The sequence below is a fragment of the Helicoverpa armigera genome, chromosome 26 (genome assembly GCF_030705265.1).
Source record: "Helicoverpa armigera isolate CAAS_96S chromosome 26, ASM3070526v1, whole genome shotgun sequence".
Classification (NCBI taxonomy): Eukaryota; Metazoa; Arthropoda; class Insecta; order Lepidoptera; family Noctuidae; genus Helicoverpa; species Helicoverpa armigera.
The window spans coordinates 377,055-396,189 of record NC_087145.1 but is presented as its reverse complement, the minus strand read 5'-3'; the positions used below and the strand labels follow the sequence as shown (position 1 = coordinate 396,189).

Genomic DNA, 19,135 nt, shown 5'->3' with positions numbered 1-19,135 from the left:
GTTACTCTCTTTTAAAAATAATAGGTATTACAGTTAGTATGTATTGATACGTACGATAATAACATGCAAAGATTATGTAGAATCAAAAGAGTTCCTTATAAATACATCGGATCGCCATGTAAGGGAGCACATAAATGTGTTGCAGCATACATACCAGTGGGCCTGAGGCAGTTGTGCGCGGCGCAGTCCTCGTCGTCCTCCGCCGACGACGCCGACGACGAGCTGCTGCGCCGCGACGCCGCGCCGCGAGCCGTGCTGCCCGCGCCACCCGCGCCTGCTGCCGCTCGGGCTCCGGCTGATGGGGGAAATGTTATTGTTAGAATACCAGCCCTTAAGGGTACTAAAAAGGAACCTCATTGCTAAGTCTCTACTATTCGTGGTTTTGTTAGAATTCTCCTAAGACTTGGTGTCTAGTCGGTGCATGTGTCCATACCCCACTACCGACAATAGCAAATCTTCAGTACTAACGACAAAAAACTTAAGAAAAACATAGTTAATGTGTTTTTACAGGTTTGTATCCTTTATTTTATTTATATTATATATCCTTAGACAAATAACAATTACATGATTACGTATCGTCAGGAACAAAAACGTACAATTTATAAGAAAAGTTACAAATTAAATGTATAGGATCTTAAACGAAACTTGGAACTTTGTACTGTTGTAACGACATTTAGGATGCGTCCAGAAATCAATGTTCCGATACAATTAATGTAATAAGGAATCCTAGATAATAATATGAAACTTACCCATCCTAGTCTGTCGTGGATGCTTCCCTCGTGTGGTGGCGGCGAGTCCTCGCTTGCGCCGCTCCTGTCGCGCCATGTAGTGCTTACGCATCATCAGACCTGAGCCTGATGATACTCCCTGTACACCAAACAATACAACATTATATTTAACTGATTATTTAGTAAATGGAAGAGACTTCTAAGGAAAACCATAATATCTAAATGATACTTGAAATAAAATATCTTTAAGAGTTCTAATGATATTTTATTTCAAATATGACATGAAAAACCTTAAAACGTTACTTTGACATGCATTTAAAATTCTTATTGATTGGATAGCGTGTTAGAAATGTTATTAAAAAGAATGCGTACCTGTTTCCTATTTAGATAGTTTGTGGTGGTTGCTGTGCCTCGTTTGAGCGTTGGTTTTGCAGTCGGTTGTACTGTAAATAATAGAAAAGTATTATGAATTATTTATATCCCAACATAGAAATTATAGTTTATGATGTAGTGACTAATTATGATGAATTTAAATGTTGAAAATAATTAATAAAAATAGTTGAATTTGTTTACTAATATGTTGAAGTCTTATTTATTATTATTGATGCTATGTTGCCATTACCACGAGTCTAAAACGATCATATAAAATTTAAATTCTCTCTAATTTAAGTTTTATATGATTGTTTTAGCACATTCAGCACTGTTTCAACATCAAACAAAAAATAGCATCCAAAACACCTGTTCTTTTTTGCTGGGAAGAAAAAGTTGCGCTATAAATTACCCAACCAACACAATTATCAGTATGTTAGGTTTAAAATATTATACTACAACAACACTCCATAACAAGTCAACTAACCATGATGATGCCTAGTCCTGGTCCTCTTGAGCTGGTGATGGTGCCTGGGCGCGCGCTGGTGTCGCTTGCGCCGCCCCGCGTCGTGCCGCGCCGCGCGCCGCCCCTCCGCACCCCTGCAGGCTAGGACGGCGCCCCAGACTGATGCTTGCTCTTCTAGACGTACCTGTAGGTAATATACGGTTTATATCTTGCACTATTTCATGCCGTACCTATACCAAAAAAAAGTTGGCTATCGGTACAGAAATACCTATATCATCGCATACGGTTTTGCAAAATAATATCGTTAAGTAAATAAAACAATATTAATAAAAATTATAACCATTTTATAGCAATCAGAGAGATATGTACACGCAACGCAAATCTACAGATAATGGTTGTCTGCGCATAAGGGTTGCAATTTCAAGGATACATTAAGGTGGATCTCGATATTGTGAGACATAATCCACGACACACAACAAATGTCTCGCCTGGAGGTATACAAATTGAAAAATGATAATAACGTAAACTCATATCGCCTTCGTTTACGAAACATGCTTCAATTTTGCTTAACTATGTAAATTATAAGAAACGTTTACGAACCACGTATCGGCGAATACCACTCCTTCACTACATCTTGCCACTACAACCACAATATAAATAAAAATATAAGAATTATACCTCTAACAAATCTCCCTCCAGCATAAGATCTTCTAATTTCTGCAGTAGTCCGGGAGCGACTCTCGCGCCCGGTGAGCGCGGCGTCGCACTGTACGCGTGCTCCACACTCGCTGATGATCTGAAAGTTACAAATACATATATTAATAATAAACATATAAATAAAGAAATAGTTGCTGTATGAAAATAAAGAACTGCTTCGTTTCGGGTACATGAAAAAATCAACAATTAATTATTCAAACATTACTTTAAGGACTGTAAAAATTAACAAAAGACAGCCCCGCAAACATTCACTATTACCACTTTTTCTGTGCCTTTGCTGGGAAGAAGTGGTGCAACAAACTCTCCAGCCTCCAGCAACACATGCCTATTTAAAGGTTAGAAGAACTTTAAAACATTAATTTAAAAATTAATATTTGCTATGTTCTTTTTATTCAAAATCAGCCTTTTTACCTCAAAAACAAAATCTATTGATTACAAAAATAAAATAATAACCTAATAAATACAAGAACAAACCTGGCATTTTGTGCATTATGTGAATCATGTGCTCTTCCGGTAGCCTTCTTGAGCTCAGCGTTAAGCTTGTCGGCCTTCTCCCGACTGCAGGAGAGTGCGGGCAGCGCGGGCAGCGAGGCGAGCAGCGGGCTGGCTAGCAATGCGCGGGCGGAGTCCTGCCACGCCATGGCGCGCTCCGTCACGCACTGTAAGGCTTCGCCCTCCGCTAGACGGACTGGTAACTTTTGTAGCCATACCTAAAACAACAATTTCAAATTGTATTTTTTAATGTACAGTAGCAGTATTATGACCATATTCACGGTCAATATAGGCGGAGTCATAATAAACAGATTTTACTGTAATTAGTATGTAGTTGGAATGTAATTAGAATCCAATAGACTTTCCAGTTGGGAAGACTGTTTATTAAATATACATACTATCTTTAAACCTAATTGTAAAATCGGAAAAAAGATAATTTTTGGATAATAAGAATAGGCTATAGAAGTATGTAATTACTTCTTCACGCTAATACAATATTTTTAGTTATAATTAAAAAAAAAACTGGCAATCGAGTCGTAAGCATGTTAAAAGATAATAAAAGAAATAAACTATTATTGCCAAAAAGTACAAAATGTAAAAAGTAATAACTTACCAGTAATGCGAGTATACGATCAAGCCTGGGTCGTTTGGTCCGCATGCAGTCGGAACATAGGAACTTGGGTTCGGTGTTGGGGAAGGGAACTTCTATCCTCTCCGGGGATTCCTCGCGATCTTCTTTAGATGCTGCTATACAGGATGCTGTAACAAATATAGTACAATACAATGAGTTTCATGTAAAATTAGAGGCAAGTTCGACATGAACATTCAACTGACAGGCTAACATTATTTCAAGATAAGATTGGCATAATAAGTTACTTTGTTTGTCTAGCTGTTGCAAGCGCGGCTGTTGGGCACGAGATCGCTTTGTGGGTTGTATAAGCTTTCACAAAGCAGCCCGGAGCCTGAAAGAAGGTGATTGATACACACGTGCATCGGAGAGCACGTAAATGTTGGTCCTGCGCCTGATCTCTCTTCGGTCATGTCGGATTGTCGTCCCATCGTACTATGAGAGTGAAGGAATAGTGATTGCACTTGTGTCCAAGCAAATGCTTGTGCGCTGTAATATGTCCAGCGCAGTTGGCTAATAACCTTACATGAGAATAGCCGCCGTAGCCGTTAATATACTCGGTACAGTATAGTGTAGGTGTAGCTTACCATGGAACCAGTCCTTGCAGAGCTCGCACTGCGTCATGACGCCGTACTGGCGCTTCTGGCACGTGCAGAACGTCACGCCCGCAGACACCGGCGCCCGCACCTCCTTGCGCAAGTTGCGGGCTCTGCACACAACAAAATCATATTTATATTGGAACTATGGCTTATATGATAACATGTGTATTCGTCAATATGACTCAGTATTCTGGCCAGTAGAGTACTTATAACGGCATGAATACGACGCTATATTGTACTTTTGAGACAAATATTTCAATATGGCGTTGATTGGTGATGTAATAAGCACTGGCGAGTAGACAGTGTTATGTTGTCCCTACTATTGTATATCCTACTATTGTATATGCTGTGCTCGACAGGGTCCGTAACTATGACATAAATTGCCTGTATACCAACAACTGTAAATATTACGGTACTCATATGGTATTGAGTATAGAATTTGTAATGATTCGGCTGATATGATAAAATAAAATATTACAAAAGTCATCATCTGCCGAGCATATTATGTATTATTTCACAAAAGTAAGGTTGTACATTGCAAGGAAGGAAGAATACAAACATCATTCAATAATACAACAAGAAACAGAGTCCCAAAAGAAGCGTCATAATCAAAACTGAGTAAATTTTCAACGTTATGTCTACGAGCATCCTAACGCCTATTGTTTATAGTGCTAATTGGGAATAATGTGAAATGTGAGAACATGATAATTATTATTATTGTTTGATTTGTTTGCTGACCTGAGCTCCTTAATAGCATGCAGCTCCTGCTGCTCGGCGTGCTTGAAGGCCTGCACGATGTCGGTGGGCGTGGAGTCCTCGCTGAAGTGGCGCAGGAACAGCCCCGCCTCCAGCGACGACGCCTCGCCCGCCCGCGCCCGCCGCCGCCCGCCCTCCGCGCCGCCAGCCTCCACTCGCGGCGATAGGGCTTCTAGTAGTGTGTACTGCCAGTTCTGTGGACAGAGGATAATGTGTTATTTGGTATACAGGGATTGTTGTTGAATAGTTTCACACGTATGTACTTATGGTAAATGATAAATCATTTTTCCTTCACTAAGAAAACTACAATGATTTTTAATCGATTTTCATATTTATTAGTATTGTTACACATAATCCTGGCTACTGGCTTGTAAATAAATGTGTTGGCCATTTTAAAAACCTCATTTAATTGAGATGAGAGAGTACACTATACTTCCCGTATAGTGTCCGTGTATCCCGTATCCGTGTATCTCTCCCTCTCCCTGTACTACATTGTTAGATCATCCTCCGAGCCTTTTCCCAATCATGTTGGGGTCGGCTTCCAGTCTAACCGGATTCAGATGAGTACCAGTGCTTTACAAGAAGCGACTACCTATCTGACCTCCTCAACCCAGTTACCCGGGTAACCTGATACCCCTAGGTTAGACTGGTGTCAGACTTACTGGCTTCTGACTACCCATAACGACTGCCAAGGATGTTCAATGACAGCAGCTGTACTACATTGTTAGATACAGGATCCAAAAAGGTATTTTTTTATTGCTTTTCGGTATCATGACAAGTTGTCAGTTTTCCTATATATACCTATTAGAAAGCTCTGTCTCCTCTGTTAACTCAGCCGTGTTTTAGAAACATTTCAAACTTACTCATTTAACATCATATTCTTGTATCCTATAGTGTAACATTACCTGTTTGAGGAACATGTCAGCGGCCCCGCGCTGCCAGTCCCGCGCCGAGTGCAGCGCCTGCTGCAGCTGGTGCTTCTCGTACAGCTGCAGCGGGATCTGCTGGCCCTTCTTCACGATGCTCTCCACACTGTGCATGTACGGATACAGCTCTTTCGATTGCATTTCTTCCACCTGAAACATAGTGAAGAAAAAACTTAGTAGTTAGTTGTGAAGGATGTAATGCTGCATAGTACACCGAGGTTTTGAAAAAGGTGCTAATTACCGGGATGGTTTGGGTTCATTGGGAAAGGCCCAGGTTCAACAGGAGACGGCAATTGGCTGATATAATAATGACGAAAAATAGAATTTACTCTACGAATATTGATTGCTTGCTCTAGTCACAGTATGGAGCTGTTTCAGAGGCTTGTAATGGAGACGTGTGGCCGTATGTAGTTACATAATCAGTGCTGGACCACTGGAGTATCCAAGAACGTATATCGTGTAGTGGGGTTCCTGGTCCGGTTGGACATGTTCTGCTGCACAAGCCTACCTTGTTGAGCCAGTCCCTGGCATGCGAGACGGCAGTCTGCAGCGCGTGGTAGGACGGCAGAGCGGCCTCGATCTCCTCGCCGTCGGCCAGCAGCGCGTCCAGCTCCGACAGCGTCGTGTACTGGGGTTCCTGGTCCGGTTGGACATGTTCTGCTGCACAAGCCTACCTTGTTGAGCCAGTCCCTGGCATGCGAGACGGCAGTCTGCAGCGCGTGGTAGGACGGCAGAGCGGCCTCGATCTCCTCGCCGTCGGCCAGCAGCGCGTCCAGCTCCGACAGCGTCGTGTACTGGGGTTCCTGGTCCGGTTGGACATGTTCTGCTGCACAAGCCTACCTTGTTGAGCCAGTCCCTGGCATGCGAGACGGCAGTCTGCAGCGCGTGGTAGGACGGCAGAGCGGCCTCGATCTCCTCGCCGTCGGCCAGCAGCGCGTCCAGCTCCGACAGCGTCGTGTACTGGGGTTCTTCATCCGGTTGAGGGTGTTTTGAGGTGTCGATTAGAACTGCACGAGCTCGGGTTTCCCATTCTTCGACTTGTGCTGGAAGATAAAATGTAAAGAATAAGAAACATGAAATGTAATGAAATAATTAGACCATTAATTATGTAGACGTTCACGTACGTAAACAACTGGCTGACTATGAATTTTCACATTAAATTTTCAACATTAACCTTTATTAAAAGAAAAACGGATAACAAATGCTGTATTGAACATGGGTCTCTAAAGATATAGATAAATAAATAAATAATATTGGTCAAGATTTTTTGCAGATCAAGTGCTGCCAACAGGTCACCATATCTTTTGCGGTCGGATCATTGTTTCACTGTTCCTAACCAAACAACACTTCTGTAAAACAAACAATAATACATACCTTTCAACTTATACAACAGCGACCTCTCCATTTCCACCCTATGATGAGGCACAACATTGTCCGCATCGTTCAGTAGACGCTGTATAACGTCCCTCGTGAGAGTGGAGCAGTCCTCCCGGTAGGTGCGGACTTCCTCCAGGAACCGAACCTGGGCGAGTCTGGCCTGTAGGGCGGGAAGCGCGGGGAGGACTATGCAGAGACGGGAGCCGAGTTCTGATGTCTGTGGAGAGAGATATTTGGTCAAAGTAAAATAAAATTGTGGGTAATGGTGAGACATATTAAACGTCGGACACTATCTGTTTGGACATAGGTAATGCTAAACTATACTTATTTGGCACTACCATCCATTTACATTGATTGTGTAAATAAATATTTTTTCTTTCCCCTTTATAACAAAATTGGTTTCTTTAAAAGTTAATTTGTGGAGAAAAGGTGTCCATCTTTGAAATCAAACTGAAACAGTTTTAGTGAAAGTAGAGATTTTCTAAAACATCATGAAATGAAAGAGCAATCATGATAAGACTATAGACATACGAACAAGATATAGGTATAACGTACCTCTTCTAGTTCTCTGACGTAAGTTTGATCTGTCTTGTCTAAATCTTTGTTCAGTAGTTCCGTGGCTCGAGTCTCGAACTCCGATGTTTGTCGTAACACTTCTTTTACTGCTGATCCTGTCGAAAGTCAAAATAAAAGTAATCAAACATTGTACTTATACTTAGTGTACAAGACTGTATTTTCAGAAGAGACTTTTGGAAACAATATTTTGCTACATGAGACATAAGCGGAATTGTGTGAGGAATTCAGTTTCATTTAGTTTTATGAGAACTAAATTTGTTTTATACAGACAGAATAAATTGTGTTGCTGGGCAGATTGTTCCTCCACTTCTTCTTCCCAGCAAAAACACATAAGTGGTGAAGGGCGGGCGTATTGTTCCTCCACTTCTTCTTCCCAGCAAAAACACATAAGTGGTGAAGGGCGGGCGTTTTGGGGGCTGTCTTTTGTAAAAGTTACCTTCAAAATGTGCTGATTGATATTCAGCCTATACAATGTGTCCCGGGGATAAGTGACCGCCCGAAATTTTTTGAATATTTGTACAAAATTAAGGATAATTTCATTTATATTTTTGAAAAAAATCATTAAAAAAATTTTATTGTCAGGCCTGTTAATAACAGGTTTTGCTCTTTTTTTTCAAATTTCAACTGACTGTATTTTTGCATTTGTTTGAAATAGCAGCAAACATTGCTGTGAGCTTTTGTAGGAAATATCATGTAGTTTATTAATAAATTAAAAGAAAGTGATATTAAGGGGGCATTTATTGGACTTATTTTGAAAAACCTGAAAAAAAGGCGTTATTTTCTTTGAATTTTTATTTTCTTTTTTTTCTAATAAATGTTTTATTACATTTTTGTTATGTTTGATAATTTTAATTGATAAACTATGATGTCGGCTAGTCCATAAAGAAAAAAGAATTTAAAAAGATGTAAAAACTTAGGAAATATCTTAAAAAAACTGCAGCACGTCACAGTATTTACTAAAAATCATTAAAAAAAAACCAAAGGCGGTAAGTCCCAAATATAAGGGAAATTATCCTTCATTTTGTACAAATATTCAAAAAATTTCGGGCGGTCACTTATCCCCGGGACACATTGTATATTTGGCACATCCTTGGCAGTCGTTACGGGTAGTCAGAAGCCAGTAAGTCTGACACCAGTCTACCAAGGGGTATTGGGTTTCCCGGGTAACTGGGTTGAGGAGGTCAGATAGGCAGTCGCTCTTTGTAAAGCACTGGTACTCAGCTGAATCCGGTTAGACTGGAAGGCGTACCCAACATGGTTAAAAGGCTCGGAGGATGATTCAGCCTATAGTGAGGGATTCTAAGAGCAATAACTCTGATTTAAATAATATTTACCTAATTGTTACTTAATCATTGTAAAGTTTTATGTTGTTTATATTTTTTTTCTCTACATATTTTTAAGTTTCCTTTGTAAGAAATTTACTTACCTACTCTGATTTATGTAAGTGACTTTTAAAGTCGTGTAAATCAAATAAATAAATAAAACTGTTACCTTCAGGCAGCACACAGGCCAGGCCGTCTATCTCTGCGGCAAACAGCGTGAGCTCGTGTATGGTGAGGCGGTACTTGGGGTCGTGCTGGCGCGTGCGCGTGCGCATCTTGTTGAGGTCCAGCTGCGCGATCACTGACGCGCACTTCTCCGCGTCCTCGATGGCTGTCTCTAGAGCTCGGACTAGCTCTGTTTTGTGCATCTGTTGGTGGAAGATGGAAATAATGCTAGTTAGAACTGACAAATACTTTCAATTGATAGAAAGAAGACTACTTTTTATTCTATTTACTTATAAATATTGCATGTTACTTTAAGAAGTCTAGAAGTCGAAATACGACTTCTAGACTTAAAGCGAGTCAAAGCTTACATAGGCATAACATCGATCCCCGTTAAATTTTGCGGTAGAATAACAGCTGATTTTCAAATACACCTTTTGATTCTACGGAATTAAAATATTCTTTTAGACACACAAAAAAAAACTAAAAGTATCTTTTATTTACAGTAGAAAACAATATGAATAAAAAACAAACAGTTGAATTTACAAACACCATTTTTGGAAGTTAGTTTAAAAATACCAAGACTCCGTTGTTACCTTGAGATCATGAGCCCTCTTAAGATGGGCCCTCAGCCCGTCCAGGTCGCAGGTCTTGGGCGTGTCAGGGTCGAGAGCGTTCTGCACCGCCTCCGCCCACTCGCGGAACTGCTCAGACTTCTTCTTCAGCTTCTCCAGCATGGCAGGCAGCTCGTCGAGGGTGTAGCGGTATCTGAATGGGGAATATGTTGGTTAGTATAAGGGAGAGAGATAGGCACATGGGAAAATTCAAAATGATACTTGTATTTTATTGATATCAATGAGCTTCTTTTCAGAGGGCGACATTGTTATGTCAAAAAGTAAAAACGGCGATTGTTGAGAATTATTATTCTTGACAATATTGTATTCTTATAGATATTTTGCGTTATCTTTATGACTCGCAACATTTCCCATGTCTGTACCGTGGAGTACTCGACGATTCCCCCTAAGAACTTTCTTCATACCTAAGAATCACCCTGTAAAGATAATCTCTAATATACACACTCCGATCGTGTCGGATTTCCGTTCCATCAGGCTTTGCGAGTTATGAAATATCCCTATATGCATCTGTACCTGCGCAAATGCTTGTGCACTACAAATGTCCTGATCTCCTTTTATGAGATCAACAGCTGTTGCCGAAATCGGCCTTTGATCCTATTATTATAATTTTTTACTCTCGGTGTATGTCAACATGACTCGCGAAGATTGACAAAGTAGCACTGAGTCGTAGTTTGTACGATTTTTACATTCTCTTAAAGCTTGCGAACCTGTCGAACATAAGTGTTTCTAATAACACAATTTCCCATATACCTGAGCTTGTGTTTGTGCGGCACACAGTCGCAGAGCTGCGTGTAGTGGCGCAGACACGCCACGTGCGGCGTGCACGAGCACGTCACGCACGACAGGAAGCACGTCGTCTTGCACAGCTGGCACTGCCGCTCGTCGTCCGGCAGCGCTATGTACACACTGACCTGAGCTTGTGCTTGTGCGGCACACAGTCGCAGAGCTGCGTGTAGTGGCGCAGACACGCCACGTGCGGCGTGCACGAGCACGTCACGCACGACAGGAAGCACGTCGTCTTGCACAGCTGGCACTGCCGCTCGTCGTCCGGCAGCGCTATGTACACACTGACCTGAGCTTGTGCTTGTGCGGCACACAGTCGCAGAGCTGCGTGTAGTGGCGCAGACACGCCACGTGCGGCGTGCACGAGCACGTCACGCACGACAGGAAGCACGTCGTCTTGCACAGCTGGCACTGCCGCTCGTCGTCCGGCAGCGCTATGTACACACTGACCTGAGCTTGTGCTTGTGCGGCACACAGTCGCAGAGCTGCGTAGTGGCGCAGACACGCCACGTGCGGCGTGCACGAGCACGTCACGCACGACAGGAAGCACGTCGTCTTGCACAGCTGGCACTGCCGCTCGTCGTCCGGCAGCGCTATGTACACTGACCTGAGCTTGTGCTTGTGCGGCACACAGTCGCAGAGCTGCGTGTAGTGGCGCAGACACGCCACGTGCGGCGTGCACGAGCACGTCACGCACGACAGGAAGCACGTCGTCTTGCACAGCTGGCACTGCCGCTCGTCGTCCGGCAGCGCTATGTACACACTGACCTGAGCTTGTGCTTGTGCGGCACACAGTCGCAGAGCTGCGTGTAGTGGCGCAGACACGCCACGTGCGGCGTGCACGAGCACGTCACGCACGACAGGAAGCACGTCGTCTTGCACAGCTGGCACTGCCGCTCGTCGTCCGGCAGCGCTATGTACACACTGACCTGAGCTTGTGCTTGTGCGGCACACAGTCGCAGAGCTGCGTGTAGTGGCGCAGACACGCCACGTGCGGCGTGCACGAGCACGTCACGCACGACAGGAAGCACGTCGTCTTGCACAGCTGGCACTGCCGCTCGTCGTCCGGCAGCGCTATACACACTGACCTGAGCTTGTGCTTGTGCGGCACACAGTCGCAGAGCTGCGTGTAGTGGCGCAGACACGCCACGTGCGGCGTGCACGAGCACGTCACGCACGACAGGAAGCACGTCGTCTTGCACAGCTGGCACTGCCGCTCGTCGTCCGGCAGCAGCTCGAAGGCTTCGCGTTCTGCTTCCGTTACACCCTGGTGGAGAATGAAATGTTTGATTAGATTAAATAGCATTAGACTAGAGCCCGACGTAACAAAGTTCACAGAAAACATAAGAGCCCGTTGCTGCTGCCAGCCCGCGCACGCGATTTGGTCGTGTTTGTCGCAATGTTTTCGTTGTCCGCGCGGACATAGTGTGTCCACTAGTCGCGTAACGCGGCACGTAGATTCTATGTACAAAATAGTTGCAATGTTTATTCATTTGTCTCTTTCCTTGTGCCACCAACAGAGGCTGCATAATTACGTCAATATAACACTTGATAGGATAGCTATACGTGCATGTCTAAATCTGCCGTACTCACCCAATCCAGCAGCCCCTTCCTCAGCTTTCTCTCATCATGCAGCATAGTCCTCATATCTCTATAAGCAGCTAAAGCCACCGTCAGGCTGAGGGTATCGGCAGTCAGCGCCATCTTGCAGACCAGCTCATCGTGCGAGAACACGCAGTTGCGGCGCAGGGTGGAGTAGTGGGCGATGCATTCGCGGCCCATTTTAAGCTAAAAGAAGAATTATACGTTGTAATAAAGTATGTGGAAATATTTTGTCGGTCTTAGCAACGATAAGCAAAGACATAGCACAAACGTCGGTGTTTAGTGTACAAAGACTATGCTAGCACAAGTGTGTAATGAGAGTTTAATGAGAGTAGAGGAAACACCATTATTTTAGTCAAAATATATGAAACAATTGTACACTATAAAACATAACTATTTTACATATACATATTTATTATTGGATAAATACAGTTACATAAATAGCGGTATCACTAAAAACCTTCACTATAACTGAACGTATATTGTAGACAGATTATCATATTTTCTGCAACATATCAGAATTTGTGGACGCTATAAATTCCCATTAATAAGCTGATAATTTACAACGATAAATAAGTTATCCTTACCCAATCAGCAGGTGTAAAGTTAACCGCCTCAGCGAAGTTGTATCCCTGGTTGAAGCCGGCGTGGTAGGCGCGCGGGAACGTGATCACGAACTCGCCCGCGTGTTGGTCCATTCTGAACACGGAAAATATAGTTAATTAGATACGTCCTGTATCTGTATATGTAGAATGATACTTAAAAGACATAAATGTACGTTTATATGTCATAGGTCTTTGATTCTTAATAACGCTATAAGTGGCTGAAAGAACGATGAAACTTTCACTTTATATTTTTGAGCAGAAAGTAACTTTCTCGGGAAGCTGGTGAAAAGGCGTGTAAAAGCTAGTTCGGTGAACTTTAACATTGGCCCTGTTTCCGCATACTTTGTTTGGTTGTTTTTACCTTTTTGCCGACATACATTGCCGACTACACTGTAATTTTCACCACCTTTAGAACCTTCCTTACCTATAGACAGGCACTCCAGCCTTCATGAGCACGTTAGGGTTCATGATGGTGACGAGCTGATGCAGCAGGTCCGGCTGCAGCTGGAACAGCTCCGGCGCCTCCGCCTTCATCGCAGCCTCGAACTGTTCCGCCTTCGAGCTGGTACTCCACACTTACCTATAGACAGGCACTCCAGCCTTCATGAGCACGTTAGGGTTCATGATGGTGACGAGCTGATGCAGCAGGTCCGGCTGCAGCTGGAACAGCTCCGGCGCCTCCGCCTTCATCGCAGCCTCGAACTGTTCCGCCTTCGAGCTGGGGACGCCGTACCTTGGGGGGAAGATAAGGTATTGATTAGGCACTGAGTTGAAAATTTCAAGGATTTGAATATTGATCATGGACTGGCAACACTGGCCGGGTGACTTGTCAAAAAACAGCTGTGTAATTTAAAATTGAAATAAAATAGAAAAATAGGCAAAATAGCCCTTAAAAGTAATTAATATAGTAGTAGTGGTCATAAATATAGTGTACAAATGTTTGTGGCGTCATTGTAGAAGGATAACTGATAAGAATCTTCATCACACGGAGGCGGTCAGCTGTCAACCGCTCAATTCAAATTAATTGGATTTTAACGGGAAGTATCGTTCTATTATATTTGTGTCACACTTTACTGCATTAGTTCCACAACTGCAGATTGTATTATTTACATTACATATCAGTTTTACGTCAAAAAGTCAGCCTTGTAACCTACCCTAACATTGCAATAAAAATAAAAAGCGAGTAAAAACCAAAGATAACTTTCTCCTGATTGCTTAAACAATTAAATCAATATATTATCGGGTAAATTACATGTTCCTTTAACAGTTAATAAAGTTAAATTAGGTACACATTTAATAAGCATCACGTGTACAGAATAAATAAATATATCTTTTAATATCTCTTCATTTCAATTTCGTGCATAATTCTTTATCAATCATATGCTGTTCTTTGCTGTGTAATCTTAAAGCTACGGAATACATACTTGAAACTATCAGTCATCTAGTGAACTTAACCTGCTATTCTTTTCTGTCTTTCTGATCTTGGTTACTTCACGCTTTCAGTAAATACCTGACACCATGTCCATTAAGACACGAAAGGCTACTGTCAAAGACATGGAGGTAAAACTGAAGGACACCCTGGAAGAGCTGAAAACATCTAAGGAGCTCTGTGATCAGCTGTTGAGGGAACGTGATGAGAGCGAGGAAGAAATACAGAACATAATTAATAAAAACTCAGGATTGAAGTCTCAACTTGCCGAGTTACACATTCAATATATGGATATTCTGGATCAGCGGGATAGGTTACAGGTTTTTGTAGGTTCTTTTAGTGAATGTAGTGATGCTCATGAGAGGGCTTTGAGTCGCATTACTGAACTGGAGACAAGCCTAAATGATGCTCACAAGTCGTTGACATGCTTCAAGCAAATTCAAGAACAACAAGAAAGTGACGACACTCATCGCCTTTTTAATGAGCTTGTTGCATCAAATTCACTAAATATGAGTCACAAAAAAATAAAAAAATACATTAGAATAAACAAATTGATTCAAAAAATTAAGAGAGTGTGTCACAAACAAAAATCTTCATATAAATTAAATAATTTACTTAAAAGTAAGGTTAATTTAAAACAACAGTTAAATTTGTGCACTAATCAACTTTTACAAAGTAGGCTAATGTATGACCAAGATACACAGGTTCTGCAACAGGAGATGCTTGATCTGCAGCGTGAGTTAACAAAATTACACACAATTATGAGGCAGCCAAATATCAAATTAAGGCACATATTCTGGCTACCGATGAGCTGCTCCAGTTAGGTAGTGAAAATATGGACCGTCTTGATTCTCTTAAAAACAAATATAACAACTGTACTTGTTCTCAACCAACAGTACAAGCTGACCTACAGTTAACACCGCCTAGTACTATGCAGTCAGCTGTGAACAGTGACACAACACCACCTCATGTTACTGTTCAGTGCAATATTCCACCATCAAGCATTTCACATAAACATAGTTCAGGAAATCAAAACTCATCACAAATATTTTCTGATAGATTTGGTCTAGGTTTTGGTAAATTAGTCTCTCAATACTGTAAAAGTAATATAATAAACAATTGTTCACCCGGTGCCAGCTACAATGAGATTATAGAAAGAATTAAATTGACTAATCTTAATACCACTTCAACTGCCATTATGCTATTTGGAGATAGTCTAGCAGTCAAAAAACAAAATATAATAGATTGTATTGAATTAATGATAAAATTAAATAATGAAACAAATTGCAAGTTTATCATCTGTGCCTTACCATATTCAAAAAATTTTACTGAAGAACAAAATCAGTACATATTTAATTTAAATCTATTAATGTACAATACAACTAGGCATTACAATAATAGAATAATGTACTTTGATACAAATAAATTTATAAATAATTTTGTAATGACAAATGATACAATGTATCTAAGTTTTTATTATAAAAGACAAATTGCTATATTGATAGCAAATAATATACAAATTGACCCGGGTTCTACTACGGTAACCTCTTCTTTTAGTAGCATTAGTACTTCTACTAATACAACTATTGATACACCTGATAGTTTAAACTACATGGTGCGACAAAGGGTGGGCCACATCAACTGAATGTTATACACCAAAACATTCAGGGCCTTTCCGGCAAGGATCTAGAATTAAGTTTATTCATTGAGCATTATATGGTACAAGTAATGTGCATAACTGAGCACTGGCACAGAAATTCTGAAATAATATTCCTTAATAATAGTAATTACACAGTACAAAGTGCGTTTGTTAGAAAGGAAGCCATCCATGGTGGCTCTCTTATAATTGTGTCTAATAATATAAAGTGTAAAGAACGTTCGGATATAGTTAAATTATCAGTGGAGCGCAACATAGAACTGTCATGTGTTGAACTGGAGCGGTTTGTTATAATTTGCGTGTACAGGCCTCCTTCAGGGGATTTTAACATCTTTGAATCGGTAATGGAAAATTCCCTTTCTAAACTAAGTTCAAGTAGTAAATCACTTTTAGTTTGCGGTGATTTCAATGTTAATATTTTAGAATCTTCTCCCTTAACTATAAGGTTGCTTAACTTATTTAAATCATTCAACTTGTTTAATTTATTTCTAGAACCAACAAGAATTACGGCAACCTCGTCAACCTGTTTAGATAATATATTTAGTAATTGTACCGCCACGGAGACTCTGATTACCAATGGCCTTTCTTCCGATCACTGTGGTCAACTGGCACGGTTTCCTGATAGACAGCATAAAATCAAACGGGAAATAACATGTCGCCCCTTAACAACCAGTCGTTTTAATACTTTCAAAAATAATATAATTGCAAAACTAGACTATGAGATACTAGATAATGACAATCCCAATTTAATGTACGGAGCTCTGTTCGATATCATTAAATATGAATTTAATTCTAGTTTTAAAACCAAAACTTTCGTAATAAAAGAAACGGCTAATTTCAATGAGTGGGCAACCCCCGGCATTTACAAGAGTAGAGCTAAGTTGTATGAGCTGTATGGAATGAAAAATTATAAATTTGATGATAATTTTATTACATTTGTTAGAAATTATTCCAAATTGTTTAAGAAAGTCTGTCATGCGGCAAAATCAATGTATTTTAGTAATAAAATTAAGAACAGTAATAGTGTAATTAAAGCTACGTGGAATATTATTAATAGTGAGACTGGAAAAAATAAACAGCGTGATACTCGATACAAAATCGTTAATGAGAATCAAGTTTATGAGAAAGATTCGGATGTAGCTAGAGAATTTAATACCTTCTTTCTAATATTCCAATAAAGACCACTAGCGACTTAGACTCCTCTACCACCAACGCAGAAAAACTTTTACGAAGTAGTGTTAGCCAATGTGAAGCCACATTTACTTTTAGTTATATTACACCTCATGATATAGTTAGAACCTTCAAGTCATTAAATTCAAAAAAAACAGGTGACTTGTGGGGTATCTCTGTAAAAGTTATAGACTGTATTATTGACGATATTGCACCCTATTTGGCTAGTATATTTAATGAGTGTATTGACTCAGGTACCTTTCCCGAACTTATGAAATACAGTAAGGTTATACCACTCTTTAAATCAGGGAGCAAGAATGACCTAGGCAACTTTAGGCCGATTTCAATTTTACCCGCGTTAAGCAAAATTTATGAAAAATTATTTTAAATCAGCTACTGCGCCATTTCAATTTACATAATATTTTACATGCCGAACAATATGGTTTCACTAAGGGTCGCTCAACAACGGATGCCGGAGTTGCTCTACTGAAGCACATTTATACCGCGTGGGAGAAGTCGCAGAATGCAATTGGGGTGTTTTGTGATCTTTCCAAGGCGTTTGACTGCGTCCAACATGAAACGCTTACCCAGAAGCTTAAGTATTATGGTATTAGAGATAGCGCACTTAGTGTTATTAGCTCATATTTAAGCGGCAGAATGCAATGTGTTGACGTTAATGGTGTCAAATCTTCCAATCTACCCGTTCGTTTGGGCGTACCGCAAGGCTCGATTCTAGGGCCTTTTTTATTTCTTGTATACATTAATGACTTGCCATATTATTTAAAATCATTGTGTGATGTAGTATTGTTTGCTGATGACACGTCTCTAATTTTAAAGTTGATAGGAATAGAGTAGATTTTGATGACGTGAATTCGTGTCTGTCATTAGTAACGCACTGGTTCACAGCCAATAATTTGGTTTTGAATGCGAAGAAAACCAAATGTATTAAATTTGCTTTGCCAAACGTAAAAAATCTCGGCCCCAGTGTAATTTTAAACAATGAGGAAATTGAAACGGTCCAAGCTACCACTTTTCTAGGAATAACTGTAGACTCCAAAATTCAATGGGGTGAGCATATAACTGGCCTCACGAATAGACTAAGCTCTGCTGCGTACGCTGTCAGAAAGGTAAGAGCTCTCACCGATGTAGCCACGGCGCGTTTAGTGTACTTCAGTTATTTCCACAGTGTTATGTGCTACGGAATTCTTATGTGGGGCAATGCTGCCGACATAGAAAATGTCTTCGTGTTACAGAAGCGCGCTGTCCGTGCTATATACCGACTAGGTACTAGAGTCTCCTTAAGGGAAAGGTTTAAGGATATTGGTGTTCTCACTGTGGCGTCTCAATATATTTATGCCAATATAATATATGTAAGGCAAAACATAGAGTTATTTAGTAAAAAGAGTGACGTGCACAATTTCAACACCAGAAATAAACATAAATTAACCGCATCCAACTATCGATTGCATAAAGTGCACGGTTCGTTTGTGGGCCTTTGTATACGCATTTATAATAGAATCCCAGTTCATTTGCTAGAACTAACGGACAGTTCTTTTAAAATCAAAATTAAGGATATTCTGATTAAAAAGGCTTATTATAACATTAATGATTATTTCACAGATACGCGCAGATGGCAGCTCTGAAGTGGACAACAAGTGTTTTTTATATATATTTTTTTGTGACTATAATTTGAAAAGATGTTGAATTATATAATTGTAATTTAATTATATTTAATTGTAATAGACAGCTGTGTTGCTGGGAAGTTTGTTCTTCACCACTTCTTCTTCCCAGCCACAACACTAGGAAGTGGTGAAAGGGGGGCGTTTTGGGGGTGCTGTCCTTATGTATTACTTGACGTGAAAAAGTGCTAGAAACTAGCCTATTTTCAATAAACGTTTTTGACTTTGACTTTGACTTTGAAAAAAAATAACCTATTTATCCATTGTTTTGCTTAAAATAAGAGATAGGAAGAATAGTGATAAATAGATCGTAGTTATTGAACTTCAATTAAACAAGACGTAGAACGGAACAAGTTTTGTTACAACAAACTGTAGTACATGAAATCTATTTATCGCTAAGCGACGTCAGCAAAATGTCGTTGTTTTCCCATAAGTTTACTCATGTGATTATTTTTTA

At 40.6% G+C, this 19,135-nt stretch overlaps 1 protein-coding gene and 1 long non-coding RNA gene across 2 annotated transcripts in view; one reads left to right on the top strand and one right to left on the bottom strand.

Moving 5' to 3' along the window:
* The window catches only part of LOC110383250 (lysine-specific demethylase 5), a 35,135-nt gene that overhangs the window by 3,866 nt on the left and 12,134 nt on the right, over nucleotides 1-19,135 (bottom strand). The window contains exons 12-30 of the mRNA XM_064041847.1: nucleotides 13,324-13,476; nucleotides 12,726-12,837; nucleotides 12,130-12,324; nucleotides 11,625-11,803; nucleotides 9,715-9,886; nucleotides 9,126-9,324; nucleotides 7,614-7,729; nucleotides 7,056-7,275; nucleotides 6,522-6,724; nucleotides 5,661-5,831; nucleotides 4,738-4,949; nucleotides 3,988-4,109; nucleotides 3,386-3,531; nucleotides 2,755-2,990; nucleotides 2,242-2,359; nucleotides 1,585-1,747; nucleotides 1,101-1,171; nucleotides 750-867; nucleotides 155-295 (exon numbers count right to left, since the gene is read on the bottom strand). Of these exons, the coding sequence (XP_063897917.1) occupies nucleotides 155-295; nucleotides 750-867; nucleotides 1,101-1,171; nucleotides 1,585-1,747; nucleotides 2,242-2,359; nucleotides 2,755-2,990; nucleotides 3,386-3,531; nucleotides 3,988-4,109; nucleotides 4,738-4,949; nucleotides 5,661-5,831; nucleotides 6,522-6,724; nucleotides 7,056-7,275; nucleotides 7,614-7,729; nucleotides 9,126-9,324; nucleotides 9,715-9,886; nucleotides 11,625-11,803; nucleotides 12,130-12,324; nucleotides 12,726-12,837; nucleotides 13,324-13,476 (3,047 nt within the window). The remainder of the gene's footprint in view (nucleotides 1-154; nucleotides 296-749; nucleotides 868-1,100; nucleotides 1,172-1,584; nucleotides 1,748-2,241; nucleotides 2,360-2,754; nucleotides 2,991-3,385; nucleotides 3,532-3,987; nucleotides 4,110-4,737; nucleotides 4,950-5,660; nucleotides 5,832-6,521; nucleotides 6,725-7,055; nucleotides 7,276-7,613; nucleotides 7,730-9,125; nucleotides 9,325-9,714; nucleotides 9,887-11,624; nucleotides 11,804-12,129; nucleotides 12,325-12,725; nucleotides 12,838-13,323; nucleotides 13,477-19,135) is intronic.
* LOC135118808 (uncharacterized) lies at nucleotides 13,544-18,907 on the top strand. The gene is made up of 2 exons (XR_010277795.1): nucleotides 13,544-13,986; nucleotides 14,247-18,907. It is a non-coding gene; the product is annotated as an uncharacterized LOC135118808 (long non-coding RNA).